The sequence below is a fragment of the Delphinapterus leucas genome, chromosome 11 (assembly GCF_059928025.1).
Source record: "Delphinapterus leucas isolate spDelLeu-1000000601 "Yukka" chromosome 11, BTC_Dleu_Yukka2, whole genome shotgun sequence".
NCBI classification, from domain to species: Eukaryota; Metazoa; Chordata; class Mammalia; order Artiodactyla; family Monodontidae; genus Delphinapterus; species Delphinapterus leucas.
The window spans coordinates 44,350,185-44,368,106 of NC_143139.1; the positions used below are offsets into that span (position 1 = coordinate 44,350,185).

A 17,922-nucleotide genomic window follows, 5' to 3' on the forward strand; every position below is an offset into this window, starting at 1 on the left:
GCGTCAGTTTCAAACTGGAAGAAAAGACTGCTCACAGCAGCCTGGCACTCTTCAAAGGTGACACAGGTGTCAAATACGGCATGGTGGGATTGGAGCCCACAAAATTGGCCCCGAATGTGGAGCGCTTCCGGGATTGGGCAGTGGTGCTGGCAGACACAGCGGTTACCAGTGGCAGGCACTACTGGGAGGTGACAGTGAAGCGCTCCCAGCAATTCCGGATAGGAGTGGCAGACGTGGATATTTCCCGGGATAGCTGCATCGGTGTTGACGATCGTTCCTGGGTGTTCATCTATGCTCAGCGCAAGTGGCACACCATGTTGGCCAACGAGAAAGCCCCTATTGAGGGCATTGGGCAGCCAGAGAAGGTGGGGCTGCTGCTGGAGTATGAGGCCCAGAAGCTGAGTCTGGTGGATGTGAGCCGGGTTGCTGTGGTCCACACACTACAGACAGATTTCCGGGGTCCAGTGGTGCCTGCTTTTGCCCTTTGGGATGGAGAGCTGCTGACCCATTCGGGGCTTGAGGTGCCTGAAGGCCTCTAGTATGTCCATCACTGGAGTCCCTAATCACGCTCTTGGCCAGCCTCCTGATCCAAGTGTCTGAAACCTTTTAACTGTGCCCCAGGCAACTGCTAGCTCCCACAATTCAATGATGGGTCCTCTGTGCAATATCTGTCAGCTTCCTCTCCCCTACCTTGTGAAAGCTAGGCATACAGCTACCCTCTCCCCTCCCCCAGACTATTGCCAATTTCCTAGGCTACCATGAATGTACTTTCTCCGACTTGCTTCCTTCAGTCTCTCTGCCTCCCTGTGCCCAGGACTTTCTCAGACTGTATTCAGTCCTAGGGTCTTACTTTTCAGCTTTGCTTCAATTTATTCATCACTGTGCTACTTCTCCTTCCCTTTGCCCACATGTAACCTGTTTGTTTTGGGGGCTCTACCGAATCTCTCCAGAGTAAATCCTTTCTACCTCTGGCTGGAGGAGTGGTGCAGTGAATGACTTTGCCCTTTCTGTACAGCACGTACAGAGTTTGGGCTCTGGCTCCCTCAGGTAGTGCTTTATTGACTGTGTCAGAATGAGAACAGAGCCCTCCTTGCCTAATACCTCAGTGTTACAGACTCTCAGCCCCAGACAGCTGCAGCTCTCCTCACCCTGAGTCCATCTGCCTTAATTTGCACACCTCTGACACTTGGTCAATCTGTTGCAATCATTGAACCAGTTACAACCATGACCAAAGGGGAAGAGACATGTGGGGATTAGTACTAGAAACTTTATTCTTGAGAAGTTCCATCTTCATTTCTGCTATAGTTGTAACTTCCAGAGGGAGGAGGGAGGCCTGAAGTTTTGCACAATCCATTTTGGGGCCTGTTCAGACCCAAGCACTTGTTCCCACTTGGAGCAGAATACACTTAACCTAAAGCAGTATTTGGGATTGAAGAAAACCTAGTGGGGTGAGTATATATGTGAAATATGTATTCTTTGGGCTCTGTATGACCCTGTGGTTCCATCTTACTCTACCTTTATGATGGTGATGCAGCTGGATGGCCCTAGGGGAGAAAGAAAAGGACTGGGTCTAGCAAAAATAATAATTTGTGTAATTAAAGTTTATTTGAGCACAAAATACTTCCTCTGTCTATAAAATTGCTGTTAGCAGTAGCAGCACTTCCTGGCCAAGGGGGGCAGATCTCTCCAGACGACTAAAGCCTGGTGCATAGCTCCTCTCTTTCTCTGTGGATATATACATGTGCGTGGTGGCTAGAGCCCCGTACCAGAGTATCTGCCTCTCATAATGGCTTCTTCAGAGAGAGGAAGAGGGGACCTGCGTGAAGACCTGGGATGATCTGGAGTGGGCTAAGCCGTTAGGCTGTCCCTTAAAGAAGCCCACAATCTTCATGGATAGCTCTACTGCAGGAGTCCACAAAGGCACTTCTCTATACTCTGTCTGCCAAGGGAATGGGGTATTTTGACTCTCACTGAAAGTACTGCCCCCCCGGCCCTCTCCCCACCACCAATGAAGCAGTGTGGCCCTCTGTAGCATGTTTGGTGGTTATATGTTAAGTGTGTGGCCAGCTCGTGCTTCTCTTATGCAGGGACTGTGCATGCCCCATGCTCACACCATGCTCTCTAAGTTCTCTTTGGACAGGGCCTCAGCTGTTGCTTCAGCCTGAGTCTCAGATGGTGTGTATGAGTCCTGGTAACCTTGGAGCAGTTTAACCACCTCCAGGTGGTTGAACTGCACAGCATCATCCAGGGGGATGTTGCCCCACCTGAGAGGAGGAACAAAGACCATGATCAGGCAAAGAAGACATCAAGAGTGCCCTGGTTATATACATAACTGTGGTGGCTGGAGGGCCGTGGTGGAGAAGCTGCTGCCCACCTCCCTTCCCCCCACTTTCAGCTTAATCCTACTCACCTGTCCTTGACAAAAGGATTCACTTTGCAAGCCTCAATAAGGAATTTAACAACTTCAGTGTGTCCTAGGAATATAGGCAGAAGGAAAATGAGAGGGTATAGATCTTGACCCTTTTGGTGTTAACATTAGTACAGACCCTTGGCAGCTGGAGTCTGAACTAAAAAGGGAGGGGGGAAAGGCCTCTTCCCATTTTCGCTCCCTGCAGCACCCAATAAGAGCCTGCAAACTGAAGCACAGCTGGACAAAACTAGTTGCTGCCCTTGTAACCTTGAGGGCACATACAATGGGGGGTACTCTTGGTAGAAAAGAAAGGTCTTAGGATCTGCTTCCTCTCTTATTTAACCTTCAGGTACCTTCAGCTGCAGCAACATGCAGGGCTGTGCGGGAGTCATAGTCTTTCTGTTCCATGTCCATGGCTGACAAGGCAAACCTGAGAGGAGTGGAAAGTAGCTGGAGTTACCCACATCAGCCTAGAATCACTGGTATCCTTTCTGAAGTGGGGTCAGACTGGATGAGTTCCAGAAAAAGCAAAACAGAGCTTATACCAAGATCTGTAGATCGTGTACAGTCTGTGTTCTCTATCCAGATGAGACTGTTACTCCTACGTCAGAGAGATGGGAGTGTGATGGTTCCAGAAACATCACTGCCTACCTGTAGTAGGTGCCCAGTACATATTTGTTGATGTTGGTAATCCATTTGAGGCAGGGTCCTTACCAGCCTCCTAGGACTCTGCTTTTAACACCCAGGTTAATCATAACAGTGGCTACCATTAATTAAGTTCTTATCACATGGCAGTCACTGTACTTTTAAAAAAAAACTCATTTAAATGTAGTCTCTGACCATTCAGTCTGACTCTAAGGCTGAAGCACTTAACTATATTGCTATGTTGACGGCTAATGAGATCTCTGACCAGGAGTATTTTATTGTGTTTATTTGGTCAGAGTAGAAGTACCTTCGAAGAGCTGAGACATCTCCACTATAGGCAGCAAATAACAGGTTCACCACAGTTTTGTTCTGGAAAACAAATCATACCCACCTGAGATTAACTGTGACTTTGAACCCACCCATGCCCAGCTCTACCCTGTCACCCTCCCCCATGGATGCTTAGCCAAGGGTTTTACTGAAGTGTTATGGAATATTCTCTTCTGAAATAGTCTTACAAGCCACCTGGGGTTTTCCTTACCCGAACCTCTCCTCCTTCACGCCGTGGGTCTAATTTCCGAGCGCAGTGCCTCAGGTTGTCATAGTTGTGGAAATTGAAGAGAGATACCAACTTCTAGGATTGTAAGGCAAAAAGATTGTTTACTTCCTCCCTGCACTTAGTAGGAGCTCAAAATTGCTTTATTTTCTCATTCAAAAATATTAAGTACTATATGCAAAGTGACTTACTTGGCAGAAGCTGACACCCCTATAGCTGTTCCCCAGCTTGTCCAGGGGAGGTGATAGACACATCATTCCCATGATATTGGGCACCACCAGGAGGATGGCTCCTGATACAGCTGACTTGGCTGGCAGGCCCACCTTGGGGACAAAGTTGGAATTGTGGATGAGCAAGAGGTGCCCCAAGTCTGTGTTAACAAGTTAGTCTATCCCAAATGACTTCATGGGCAAGGCCACAGCCATCTCAACCTATTGGCTTGTTAATTAGCTTTTCTTACTCCTGTCCTCCCCTGCACCCTCTTAAATTTATGGCTTCAGTAAGGAAATATTTACTGAGTATCTACTCTGTGCCTGATGATGTGCTAGGACTAGGACAAGGTCTCTCAGTTAACTTACATTCTGGTGGTAGGACAGAGACAATAAATAGGTAAACAAATAGACAAAAATAATCACAACTTATGATAACATGTTAGAAAAAGAGGAGGGTGCTGTGATACAGAATGATGTGGGAGGGAGAGCCCAGTGGAGAGAGGGTGGTCAGAAAAGCCTCTCTTTGGAAGTGACATCCTGTATGAGACCTGGAAGAGAATCACCAGCCATGTGAGGGGCAGCAGAGGAGTGGTTCTGAAGTTGCACTGTCATGTGTTTATGTGTTTGAGGGACTTACTGTGTTTGACAAACTCCCCTAAGGATTCTTGGCCTAATTGCCCGGCTGGAAGTTAGTGAGTGAGAGGTAGGAACAGGTGTCCACCTCTCCACCTTCAGAGACTCGGTGTCCCCTTTTCTTGGCTCTGGGCTCATGGCAAATGGATGGCAGGGCCAGAAGCACTCACATGGAAAGCAAACTGGCCCGAGAGGTCATACATGCCGCAGGAGTGCATGAGGCTGAGGGTGTTGCGCACTGCTTCAGCGCTCAGCACGCTCTCGCCTGTGATGGGGCAGATCCCGCCATTGGCCAGGGTGGCTGCCATGACACTGCCTGATTCACAGGTCACCTCCACGGAGCACAGCTGTGGAGACGAGGCAGAGGTGAGGGTCCGGTGTGGACCTGAATGCTGTGCTCTGAGGTGTAGAGCAATGTTCTTGACATCCTGATCCTTCAGTAAGTTCCCCTGGTGTTTCTGAAGGATGCCAGAACCACTGGAGATGAGTATCCCTCTTGTGGGTCAGAGCAAGGAAGGCAGTGTGTCCCGTTCCCTTGGCGCTGGGCTGAATGGCGGCATCTGCTTACCTGGAAGTAGAGATCCAGGGCAGCCATCATGTCCACCCCTTTAGGAAAGCACTGCAAGGAAGAAGAGGGGAGAGCGTTTCTCAGGCCATCAGCAGCCCCTGTCACACTGCCAGGACCTCAGCCGAAGTCCCCAGCCCCCATCGCCCTTCCACCAGCCACAGAATTCCCAGGGACTTTGCCGGCCTCTCCCAGTTACCTTCTTTTCCTTTAGATAATAGCCGATGGCATAATTCCGATCCCCTGTTTCCTTCTCTGACTGGAATCTGAAGCAAACACCCAATTTAGTACTTGACATTTGAGGGATGGGTGTGAGGAGAAGGGGGAAAAATACCTTCCCTGAGAGAGACAGAACTAGATCACACATGTCAAACTAAATCAGCCCCTTTATTAATTCTCACACTTACACTGGAGAAAACTTCTGAACCTGAGAAAGCACTGGGTCCAGCTTTATTGTAAAGTGTGAAAAACAAAACCAAACCCCAAATGATCTAGTCATCTAGTCTAGGAAAATGAGGTTTTTGGCTTTGAGAGACTTGGCGAGAGAGGGCCCAGGTGCAAACTCTCACACTGTCTTTCTCATTAAGTACCAAATAGAAATGGAACAAATCCTTTTACAAAGCAAACAAATGTCCATGAAGGGGCTCAGAGGAAGCTGAAAGGCCAAGGTTCCCCTGGGATTTCTTCTTCCTAAGATTCTATCCTCCTCCTCCATTCCCCGCCCCCCACATACGTATACACACACACACACACACTCAAACACACATCCACACACACATTCAGCCAATCCTGTGAACAGGGCCTTACGTGGCATTGCTGAAACCCATGTATTCATTCCCAGCCATTTTATTCAGATACTGCAAGACCTGGAAGAGAAAAAGGGGCATGGGAGGCACCCCATGCGTAAGGACCCCTAGTAAACACATAGGCTGATTAACCCTTCTGCACTCCTCAGTCCTTATCCCAGCAGGGACTTCAGGAGGCTTTCTTCCCTCACGCCAGCAGATTCCTACACCTCTGGAAATAAGGCTTCTAGTATGGGCTGGTGCACCATCAAAGTGGGGTTAGAGCCAGGCACTGGGGCAGCTGGAATGGACAACATGCCATGGAGAAAAGCAGCCAGGGGCTGAGCAGTGAGGGAACTTACAAAATCAAACTTCTCTGCTTTGTTACAGTCCATCTGCAAGGAGACAAAAAGAGATATCAGTATTCTAAGCCTAGGAGGATGACAGGGAGGGTCAGAAGGATGTAGTGGAGATAAAGTGTTAGACCGGTTTTGCTACTGGGTGTGTGTTGCATTTTACAATTTTTTTTTTTTAACAACGGAGACTTTTTTTATATCCATGCATACGTAGTGATCTTAAAAACCAAATCATTTAGATTTTATTATCAGGTAATGAGTACAGATAAGCTCACCCCAGCTATGAGTCTCGCCCATCCCTGAGTCTCACTCTCATTTCCATTCTCAATGCCAACCCTCAGCCCTGACTCCCACTTTCATTTTCCTGATTCCAATCCTGTTCCCAAGCCCCACCCCTATTCCTGGTCCCCATCCTCATTCCTTACACCCCAGGCTGGAGGCTTCCTCTATCCTACCCCTGACTCCCATGGCCATTTCCAAGACTGGAGTGAGTGATGGGAATGGGAGGACGGTGTGTGTTGCATACATTATAATATTCAATTATATCAATTATATTGATAACAAATAAAGCTAAAGATTTTAGCTAAGAGTCAAGTCAGTAGGGCCTGTTTAGATGGGAATGGGATGAGGCAGGCCCCAGATACAGGGCTGTAGATAGAGCTATCCCGGAGCAAGGGGAGAGCCTGAGCCTGGTCCATCCCCCTCCCCCCACCCCACAATTGCTTCCTGTACTCGTCAGCTATAGTGTCAACACCACAGGGACTCTGACACTTGGGTCCCTGGGGGGAGGGTTCCTAACACCACCTTCCCCAGGAAGGGCTGTGATTGGCTCTGGATTGTTGCTGCCCACACTGCTCTCAGGTTCTTGCTCAAGCCCTGGGAGACCTACAGCTGACAGGCTGGCCAGACACCCTTGCTCAAGGCCAACTCACAGCTCCAGGTGACGTGAATAGCTGCCCTGTTCTGGCCATTCACCCTTCTTTCCATGTGTCCCTCACCCACAAGTGGCCAATCAGTACCTAACAGAGCTGTCCTCCCCCTGTGTGTGGCATTTGGTCCTTCGTGCTAGGCTGGGGTCAGGACCTGCTCACTTCCCTCAGAGCCAGGAAGCTCTGGGCTCCAGACTCATGGGTAGGAGCTGGGATACAGTTCCATTTACTAACATCCTCAGCATAATTTGTGAGTCCCTGCTGTGTCTTCACTGCCTCCTGGGCACCCTCAAAGGAATCAAGTCCCCACCAATCTCCCTGGAGAGACAGGCAGATACGAGGGATATAGGAACAAGGGGGTTTAGAGAACAGTACCTTCCAGAAGGCTAGGGTGGCACTGACCTTGATCAGGGAGCTCACAACAATGGCACCAGCATTGACCATGGGGTTATGGGGGATTCCTGGGGAAATACAAACCACCCAGAGTCTTACCAGCCACTGAGCAAAACCTTTACCGCCTGCCCACTCTGTAGGGTAAATGGGAAAGATCTCTTTGCTGGGGAGGATGGAGTGACAGAGCTGATCAGGAAGGGCAGAGAAACACACACCCTTGGGAGGAGGGTAGGGTAAGAAGGGGGCATCTGTGAGTCTGGTCTGAGCCCAGGGAGTGCTCACCTTCCTCATTGAGGGAGAGCTTATTGTAGCGCAGGCCGCTGGGCTCCTTGCCCACGAACTTGTGCACGTAGTCAGTGCCTAGGGTGCTTATGGAGATGGCATAGGTGAGGGGCTTCACACAGGACTGCAGGCAGAAGGGGATCTTTGTGTGGCCCACGGAGTGCCTGGAGGCAAGCAGGTGCCATGAAAGGGGTCGGACTATGCTCTGCCCGTGTGCCCTGCCTCCCCTTCCTCACCCAGCATCTCACCGCTGACCATCCACAGTGCACAGGGAGACGCCCCACAGATCTGGATTTGACTTGGCCAGCTGAGGGATGTAGGCCGCCACCTGGGTATGAGTGGGTAGAGAAAACAGGGACAGGATGAAGACATGGATGTGGAAAGGGGGAACAGAGCTGAGGTTCAGGTCAGGAGAATCTTTTAGATAAAAGCTAAAATTCTGTCTTCTGCAAAACACACAGGGTTCCCTCCTGCCTGTTGTTCCTAGAGACACCCAAGCCTTAAGTCCTAGAAGGCCTTATATTTCTGCAGCCCCACTCCTATAGAGATGGCAGTAAAGCCCATAGAAGGTATAAAGAGAATTCTGGGGTCAGCTTCCCTTTTCTGCTCTTAGGCTTAATTACCCTGTAGGTCTCTTTCAAAGTTCTATTGAATCCTTATGTCAGCTGTCTCCATAAAAACTTCAGATTCCCTCACCTGCTCTAGAAATCACAGGTAAAATACATAAAGCCCTTGTCCCCATTTTTAGAGGTTCTGCTTCTCATCACTCATCCACTGGATTCCCAGGCCCAGGAAATCTCTGAGAAGCAAGGTATATCTGGTCCAGAGCCCTTGCCCATCCCTCAGTCCCCTGGCCCTCACTTTGCCTCCAGTGAGCTCTTTGGCATCCTCAAAGATGCGGTCCACATGGCTCGTGAACTCCTCAAAATCAGGAATGACGAACTTCTTTCGGAATGCCTGGGTCAGGAGCACAATGTTCCTGCTCACACACCTGGATCCCAGACACGATTGGGTTAGGGGGCTGGAGAGATGCAGCTGTGACTCACTCTGGAGCCATGGAAGTTGGGAACAAAGAAAGTGTGAGTGGTCATTGGGTTTGGGACCAACAGCTGTGTAACCTTTGGCATATCACTTGATCTTTCTGGATCTTAAGTTTCTATGCCTCTAAAATGAGGGGTTGTAATGATATGGAAAGATATTCCAAGACACAGTGTCTTGGGATAGGAGAAAAAATAAATACCTGAATAATATGTATGGTAGGTCATCTTTATATTTTAAATCTTAAATTATACAAGTATGTTTACATATATTCCTATATATATATGTAAATGCTTAGGACATTATCTAGAAGATATCTACTAATCTGTTAACAACGTTTACTTCTGGGAAAAGGGACAGGGATAGGGGAGAGAGGGAAAGGAGAACATGTATTTCTCTGTTGCTTGAACTTTTACAATACGTATAGGCATATATATGTGTTACTTGTGTAATAAATAAGTAATAAAGTTGAGGGGTTGAATTATCCAATCCCCAGTATCCCTTCCTGCTGTCAAAGTCTGTGTCCAAAGAACTGCTTTGAGAGCAGTGCCCTTGTTTCCGGGGCCCTCACTTTCGGAAGAGATCTCGGTCCAAGAGGCCACCACTGCTGGTCTCTCGAACCATGCGGCGCATCTGGCTCATGCAGTCCCGGAGCCGGGGATCTGACGTCTGCAGTCCAGTGGCCTTCAGTGCCTTCAGGGGAAAGGAGCCTGGTAAGGTCAGCTACAAGGACAATAATCTAATCCTAATCATTTTTCCCAATGGATAACAATTAACTCAACCCCAACTACTACAACAGGTGGAAGAAATGGGTTTGCAGACCAAGAAAGGATGGAATATAACAGTTTTGAAAGCTAATAGGGGTTTCCTGCCCTTTTTCATCAAGGCAGCTGGTTTCTGAACCCCTTGGGTCAAAGTCGCAAACCAAAAAGATGGGCTGAGTCAGAGGGTTGAATCATCCCACCTGGGGCAGGGATGGGATTGCCTCATCAGCCTAGGTATCTGCTATCATCAGCTATTCTTCATCCTCATGAAGCAACCCATTAGCTGCCCTGTACTTGTCCTACCTTCCTTTCCCCAGTTTCCAGAGATCCTAAGAGATCAGTGTTCTGAGCAGGTAGAGAGGAACTTACAGTAGTGAACTTGTGGATAGGGATCCGTTCCTGTCCCTCAGCAATAGTGTAGAAGAGCAGATCACCCAGACGGGACAGCATGCCACTCTCTGACGAATCACTGTTTGGGGGCAGAGACAGGGTGGGAGGACAGGAACCTGAGAACTCCTCCCTGCTCCTCCTCCTAGAACAAGGGCTTAGCAGCAGGTAGGTGTCCTCAGTCTACACCTTCTCCCTGAACCATCTGATCTACCCCTATAATTCCAACCTTCACATCGGTCCTGAGAAGTCTTAAATCCTATTCTCTAACTTTCTTTTGTTCCTAAACTTCAGACATTTATTTCTAGTTGCCTTCTAAATACTTCCATTTCTAGATGTCCCATAGGCACTGCAGACTCAGCATGTCCAAGCCTGAGATCATCTTGCCTCCCTCCCTCTGCTCCTCCTCTTGTGATTCCCATTTGGATTAATAGTGTTACCACTTACCCGGGGGCGGGGGGCAAGCCGGAAATGTGGAATCATTTGGATAATTCCCATACCTTACGTTCATAATCAACATTGGATGAATCTACCTCCATAATGTCTCTCAAATCCACCCTCTTTTCTTCTCTTCCCCTGTGCTAGCACGGTGTTGTAGAAAGAACCAGAGTTTGCCTTTAATAGCTGTGATCTTAATATGGATAGTAAGTCAGGTTATTTAATAAAGCTGAACCTGTTTCCTCATCCCTAAAATGAGGGTTTAACATCTGCTTCACATGGGTGATGTGAGGTTTAATTTAAATGCCATTCCATGAAAAACCATCTTTCACAAAGTAGATGCTCAGTAGCTCCTTGTTGTCTGTTACCTATCTGCTCCTACACTCTCTTGACTTGCAACCCATCTTCCACAATGTGCCAGTTATCTTTCTAAAACTCAAATATCATTTCTCTACTCAAAAACCTTTGATAGCTCCCCAGTGCCTACAAAATAAGTTCTTATTTCTTGGTATGGCATTCAAGGCTCTTTAAAACCTGTCAATATTCCTTTCCTATTCTCCACTATGCCCCCATACTCCAGTTATGCCAGGTAATAAATAGGTGGCCTAGGCACTGTCAGGCTTCCTGGCCCTTGTTGTTTACACTGAAACTTCTGCATGGAAAGACCTTTTCCTCCTTCACCTGCACAGTCCTGCTTATCCCTCAAGGTCCAGATCAAATGTTACTAACTTTGTAAAGCCTTCCCCAAACTTCTTGATTTTGCCTATGCTGCTGGTATGACACAACATACCATCTTATTGACAGAAGACAATCTCCCTTGCTCCACTGTTATGTCTTCGTGTTTTATACATCTTTGTCTTCCTAGAATTGAGCAAAGTCCCTAGCACACTATGGATCTTCAATAAAGAATCACCAAGTTACATTTCTAGGATTACCCCTGTTCCCTAAAGTATCTCTCTCACTGGATTATAGCACCTAAAAATACAGGTACTAAAGATTTTTGATCTTCAAGATTTCTTCTATTAATATGTTAACAGATTTAGAGGAATTATTTTATCAGCTCATTCCAAATATGATAACTATGAGATTAGACCCTTCAAAACCCTTAGATCCAACAATTTGACTTCCAGGTATTTACCATATAAGTGTATTCACGTACCTACAAGGTAACATATTCACAGTCATTCATTGCATTGTTAGTAATAGTAACACTGGAAACAACCTAAATGTGCATCAACAGGGAACTGGTTAGGTAAATTAGGGTATATTCATATGATGGAATATTATGCAATGTAGAAAAAAGAAATGAGGGCGTGCTTTAAGTATTGACATGGAATGATCTTTAAGATGTAATATTAACTAAAAGAAGAAAGCTGTAGAACAGCGTTTATAGTATATGGTACTATTTATGCTTAAAAGGGAACATATATATGTATGTTTTCTCAGGCACAAAATATTTCTGGAAGGATATATAAGAAACCGGTAAGACTGATTTAGCTCCCTCTAGGGAGATGAAGCAGGTGCTGGGCAAAAGAAGCAAGAGGGATACTTCCCACTATACATCTTTTTATATATTTTGAATTTTGAATCATACAAATATGTACATTTTACCTAATGGATATGATATATTGATATATGATTATGAATATATTATCTATTGAAACAATGCATTTAAAAATAAAAAGCTTCTCAAGGAACTTGGCATAGACTAGGCATGTGTGTGTTTTGGGCCAGGAGGAATACCAGGAGAGGGGGGAGTTCTTCTGTTTCTGAAGAAATCCAGTTGTTATAATGAGGCTGGTGCCTATAGGGAGGAAAGGATCCATGTGGTGGCAGAGGAAGGGAGGAAAAAGCTATCTGAGGAATAACTCAAGAAGGAAAGTACGCAGGAATATTTTGAGGCCAGGTCTCCTTGCCTGGAAAATGAAGGAAGACAGGAAACAATGCCACACGGCTGAATGTATCACAAGCATTTAAAAAAAAATTGCATACCCTTTGACCAAGATATGGATTGATCTGCAAGATAATGTTGGGGGTGGGGTAAGGTGCAGAATAATATGTATAGTATGATACCATTTGTAAAAAGTGGAAATAATATCAACATATATTTGCTGATATATGCATAAAATATCTCTAGAAGGTTATACAAAATATCAGTGACATGTCTCCGGGGAGCAAAATTTCCTAGGAATTTAAGAAATAATTGAACAAGTGCATAAGAATATGGAGTAACCAAATTGAAGACTGGTTAAATAAACTGTGATACCTCATACAATGGAATCTTAAAATGGCAAAATGGCAGCCATTAAGATGACATCATGCATGCCCACATTAAATCATATTAACAGCTGTTCATAAATGGGAAATATAGGCTACCAAAGAATAGGAATACTATGATCCTATTTTTGTTCAATTTTATATATACATATAGAGTATATATATGGGTTTAAATCATGGATAGATATTAAATATGGATATATGGTTCCCTCTAATATTGGGATCTTGATTTTCTTCTTGATACTCTATTTACCTGGTTCTTCTTTAATAATTAGAAATAAAGTTAAATATTAAAGAAACAAAACTGTAACCTAAATAACAGGGCATTTTCTCTTTGCTGCCCTCCTTATCCACCAAGAACACTTCCCCTCATGGTGTCACACTCCCAGAACCCATCCCCCTCCATGCCCTCAACTCCTGCCCAAAGGAGCATTGGTCCAAGGCCTTTACCAAGAAGTCCCTGGGAGCACAGGCAGCAATAGGCAAGAGGATTAAGGTTCCTAAAAACAATTCCAATTGTAAATAAACTATACGCCAATTAAAACAACAACAGCAACAACAAAACAAACCACTTCCATCACCTGACACCACAGGGTAAGGAAGGGTGTGTGTGGAGGAACCAGGGATGCTTCTTGCTCCCCATCCCACAGAAGGTGTGAGGGTGAGGAAGGTTAAGCCTTTTCTCTAACCCACCACCATTTCTCCCAAGGTGATTATTTGGGAAAAGTCAGGATGGAGAGTAGACCAGGAGAGAGAGGGTTTATTCTTTAAAATTTAAACATTTTGTGTCTCCTTGAGAAGAGGCTGATGGAAAAGTACAGCATAATAATAATTCTTATTAATAATAAATAGATAATACCTTATTGGATGTTACCTGTCCAGGACAGGGACTCCAGTGGTGGTGAGGTAGAGGACAGAGCAGTCTGTCTGGCTACTTTAATTATGGTGTGCATGTCTTTCTGAATGTCATCAGTAGATATCAATGACAAGGGAGATGGTCCATTTCCTGTTCCTGCTATAAAAAAGCAGGGACTACTTGGATAGTGTCTATGTTGGCTTCTGGGGAGGACAAAATTTCCTGCTCAGCTCCGTTTCTGCGTCTCGAAGAAGCTCAGCCACCAAGTGTTCCAGGGTGGTGGGGGAGAGAGGTGCAGCCTCTCGGGCAGAGTAAGAACCCAAGGGAAGAGAACCCCTTAAATCAGGGAGCCGCCTGAGCAGCACATAAAACGGCTCTGACTGGCTCTGGTTTGGGAGATCTGCGTCTTATGATTCTCCCCCCCCATTATAAAGATTTTCCTCCTTCAAAAACCAATCGGAGAACCACCCTTATTCTACAGATTAGGGAGCCCTGATAACGTACACACCCAACACATACGCAAGTATCTGCGCACCAGTAACACACGAGCATCACACACGCCGAAACACAGATCGACCACACACAGACCCAAGAACACTGGGACTCTAGGCAGGCTGTTCTATACCCACGCATCCCCTGATATACACACGAGGACAGGGGAGAGAAGGAGGATTAGGATGGGCGGTGCGCACACGGCCCTGCACTCAGACACGCGCACCAAGCAACACTCCGCACCCACCTGCGCTCCCAATTAAGTACGCACCTTGGACAGGCACCATCCCGAGGACCGACCTGCCCAAACGCCTTGCCGGGCGGACGGCACGTTACCGCCCGAGCGCGGCGGACCCAAAGCCCCAAATCTAAAGGAAAAGGCATCGCAGGCCAGTAAGCGAGGAGAGGAGAAGGGAGATGCGATGCGCTCCTTGGGGAAGGGGACTCGGAAGCTAGTGGGAACGACAGTGAGAGTGCCTGTCCTCTGCCCCTGTCCCGCGAGCCTTACTGATCCTGGTGTGGCGGCTGGTGGCTGTGTGGCGTCTCCCTGCCCTGCGCCGCGGCCTCACTGAAGTGGTGCCGGACGCCCCCGCCAAGGAGGGGGCTCCGGCTCAGGTGACCCCAGCCTCCCCGCCGGCAGTAACTGCCGGCCCCGCTCAGCGCATTCTGCAGAGCCTTGATGGAGCGCATCCCCCCAGCGCGCCGCCCGCTCGGCCAGAGCTGCCAGGGCTTCTGAGCGGTGGTCGGAGGGAGGGGCGGAGGAAACGCGGACCACGTGGGGCGAGCTAAGCAACGGAGTGCCGGACTTGCGGGGTGGAGAGGTGAGGCCCGGTAGGTGGGGTTGGAGCAGGAGGAGGGGCCGGTCCCTACAAGGCTCGGTACACTGCCAGGTGCACCCAATCCCCGCCTAGACAAGGCGTCGATGTGGAGTGCACGCGATAGGGAACACAGAGCGCAGGGTGTCTAGTGGCTGGTGAGAAGTGGGCGGTGCCTGAGAGTTGGGATGGACAATGCCCAGGCCCAATCATTGAGAAAGTAAAAAACTTAGGGGCGGAGATAAAACGAGGCTACCCAATGAAAGCAAGGCGGTGGGCCGTCCACAAAATCCGGCGGATTCCTCCGCGTTCCGGCCCGCTGCAGCCCGCCGTGCGTGCAAGCGCCGAGGGCGGGAAAGCTGAGGTGGGGCAGTGGTAAAGGCGGAGGATGCCGCGGCGTCAGAATGATGGAATTCTCGGAAAGAGGGGAAAGCGGTAGCTCTCTACACTCGGATAAGAGTGAGCCCTGCTCAAGAGGCCTCTTAGTGACCTCCGATATTCGAAGTCCAAAACCGGCCTTCAGTACCCGGCCTCGTAGCGCGGCGTGGAGGCCCAACGAATGCCTCGTTTCCAGCACGCGGTGTTGGTGAGTGAGGAGTCATATGGCAGGAAATTACCCCGACCAGAAACAGCGCCCAGGCACTTCAGTGAGATCATGAGGCGGGGGAAAGGTCATCCTGGGCTGCTAGGGTGCCTGGGTTCTCGTTTTACCTCTGCCAATTATTTGGTGTCTGTTTAAGACTTAGGTGTCCTTAACTCTGAGCCCTTAAACATTTTATAAGCCGTTAGGTGCCCCCTAAATTTTAGCTAATTTAATTGCTTGCCTCTGTATTCCTCACAGGCAGAAAAGATGTACAAAAAGAATTTTGAAAACTAAGCACATTCGGGAATTTTATCATTTGCAATTAGGAGAACATTCACCTATATCTTCACAGCATCCGTATTTAGTAGGAGCTCATGGAAATAATAGCTGTTATGGTTTGTCAACCACTTTATATAGTCTGTCTCTCCCTGTTACCAGAGACCTAAAGAATAGTTATTACTAGTCCCATTTTGAAGATGAGGAAACTAAGACTCAGAAATTAAGACTTTTTCTTTTTAAAATATTTATTTATTTATTGGATGCATCAGGTCTTAGTTGCAGCATGTGGGATCTTTTGTTGCAGTGCGCGGGCTTCTCTCTAGTTGTGGCGCAGGGGCTCAGTTGTCCCCCGGCATGTGGGATCTTAGTTTTGCCACCAGGGATCCAACCAGCGTCCTCTGCACTGCAAGATGGATTCTTAACCAGTGGACGACCGGGGAAGTCCCAAGACTTTTTTGAATAAGATAACCCATCTAATAAGTACCAGAGCCAGGAATCAGACCCAAGTCTCTGACTACAAGGCTCTCTCCATCATGCAGCTCATCCCAAAATTAACCACTGAATTATTCCAGTTGCTCCTAAAGGAAGCATTTACGTCGAAGCAGTATAATACGGTACTGAGAATTGGCTAGAGGCTGGCTGTATCACAAAATGTCACTTGCTTTTCTTTTTGTTTTTGGATTAAAATGAGCATCAAGGGTAACTGTGGGAAAAGAAATATCAAAACGATACTCTGGTGTGTTCTGTGGAAAGGCAGTTCTCCTTTGGCTTGGTTAAGGTCAGAGGGTTTATTTAGTTTGAAACCGGGTAGAGTGACCTTCCTTTTGTTTTTGTTTGTTTGTTTTTCCCTTCTGTAGTTATTCCTTATCTGCCCTATCCATTCTTCTATAGGTAGGACTCTAATTCAGGGACTCCAGCTTACCCTGGCTGCCTTATTAATGGCTTTGCCCATTACTTCTTTAAGAAAGTTCTGGGTCTTAATACTTAGTATAAATGCGAGCCAGCATTAACTTTTCCAAATGTAGTAGGCTAATCTTATCCTTGTTTCATAGGAATGTTATATCTCTGAAGTTTTTGAGCTGTCACGAGAAAGATAACATGTGTTAGGGAATTTCTTAAACATTACCCAGGTGTTTGCTTCCTTTTATTTCCTACCCCTGCTTTTTTGAATTAGCTTTAATTATAATCAGTAACAAGTTCCTCACTCTTTTTCTTCCCAGGTCTCTCTGATAGTAGGAATTTGTTGGGCAGTGAAGAAAGTCTGCCTGTAGAAGGGGAGGTTCTTTGCATAGAGATCTAGCACTTTGACCTTTGGACTGATTCTTCTTCCACTATAACATTGCTACTTTTGTATGAGGATGGAGGGTGAACCGGTGACTTGGGAGGCCCACAGCATTGTGTAAAGTATAAGATATTTAAGAACAAGTTTGTCATCCCAGGTGGTTAGAGTTTGGCAATGTTAAGTTCTTTTTTTTATTTCTGATTTGAAAAGGTCGTATCCAGTTAAATCTTTGCAAAAGTACTAGCCAGCTGTGACATGGCCAGCTAAACCCGAAGCTTTTCATAAGCTTTCAGGTATCTCGAATAGTAGGTTTTTAGGCCAGTCCCTTGTTGTGCTAGAGTTTTGTGGTGTATGGGGAAGGATTTTGAATTTTTAAATCAGAAAAGCTATATCCTCTGTGGTACAAAATTGGAAACTTGATGCTTATGTTTGGAGGATGTATATTTGTTATGATTTACAGACTGTCATTTGTTCTACTCTTTAGATTGTAGTTAAATCTTAATTAGTCAGAGTGAAAGATTATTTCACATAAGTTATTTTTTTCATTAGCGTTTGTTCTGCAAAAGTTACTCTTGGTGCACATTCCTTCCTGCCTTAGTTTCTCCATTTGTAAAAGATGATCTTGTCTTTTACTGGGTACAATATAAGTACTGGGAGCTCTGACATAATCATCTTCAGTTCATTCAATGAATATTTATTCATTGGCCTGTAGTGTGCCAGGCCCAGTGCTAGGAAATACAGAAATTAAAAACAAAAAACCAGTTTCTGATTATTGGAAGAAATGAGAAAGCCAGTGTTTAAAATTCCTAATGAAAAATGCTGAGGTGAAGAGATATGAAAAAGGAAGTAGAAAGAAGGGGCATCTAACTAGGCTCGGGGTGAAGGGTAGCTAAGATAAAGGGGGAGGGGCATCAAGGGAGGTTGGGGGATTGGAGCCAACTCTTTCAC

At 46.6% G+C, this 17,922-nt stretch overlaps 2 protein-coding genes across 6 annotated transcripts in view; one reads left to right on the plus strand and one right to left on the minus strand.

The window, feature by feature from the left end:
• Window positions 1-17,922, plus strand: part of SPRYD4 (SPRY domain containing 4) — a 38,210-nt gene that overhangs the window by 491 nt on the left and 19,797 nt on the right. Inside the window, exon 2 of the mRNA XM_022571828.3 lies at window positions 1-17,922. This exon is cut by the window's right edge and continues 19,797 nt beyond it. Within this exon, the coding sequence (XP_022427536.1) occupies window positions 1-539 (539 nt within the window). The 3' untranslated portion in view covers window positions 540-17,922.
• GLS2 (glutaminase 2) lies at window positions 69-14,822 on the minus strand. 5 transcript variants are annotated; one of them, XM_089920883.1, is made up of 18 exons: window positions 14,524-14,822; window positions 9,935-10,034; window positions 9,373-9,494; window positions 8,625-8,754; window positions 8,012-8,091; window positions 7,764-7,927; window positions 7,491-7,615; window positions 6,166-6,198; window positions 5,826-5,884; window positions 5,218-5,284; window positions 5,022-5,072; window positions 4,624-4,800; window positions 3,800-3,931; window positions 3,594-3,686; window positions 3,363-3,424; window positions 2,764-2,840; window positions 2,411-2,474; window positions 69-2,264 (listed from the first exon to the last, which is right to left on the minus strand). In XM_089920883.1, exons 1-18 carry the CDS (start codon window positions 14,703-14,705, stop codon window positions 2,108-2,110), a joined length of 1,875 nt encoding a protein of 624 aa, XP_089777009.1. In that variant the 5' UTR covers window positions 14,706-14,822; the 3' UTR covers window positions 69-2,107. The 5 variants fall into 5 exon arrangements, with proteins under 5 accessions (XP_089777009.1, XP_089777010.1, XP_022427521.1 ...); XM_089920884.1 differs by having other exon boundaries at window positions 3,321-3,424; window positions 7,491-7,549; window positions 14,524-14,820; XM_022571813.2 differs by having other exon boundaries at window positions 7,491-7,549; window positions 14,524-14,819.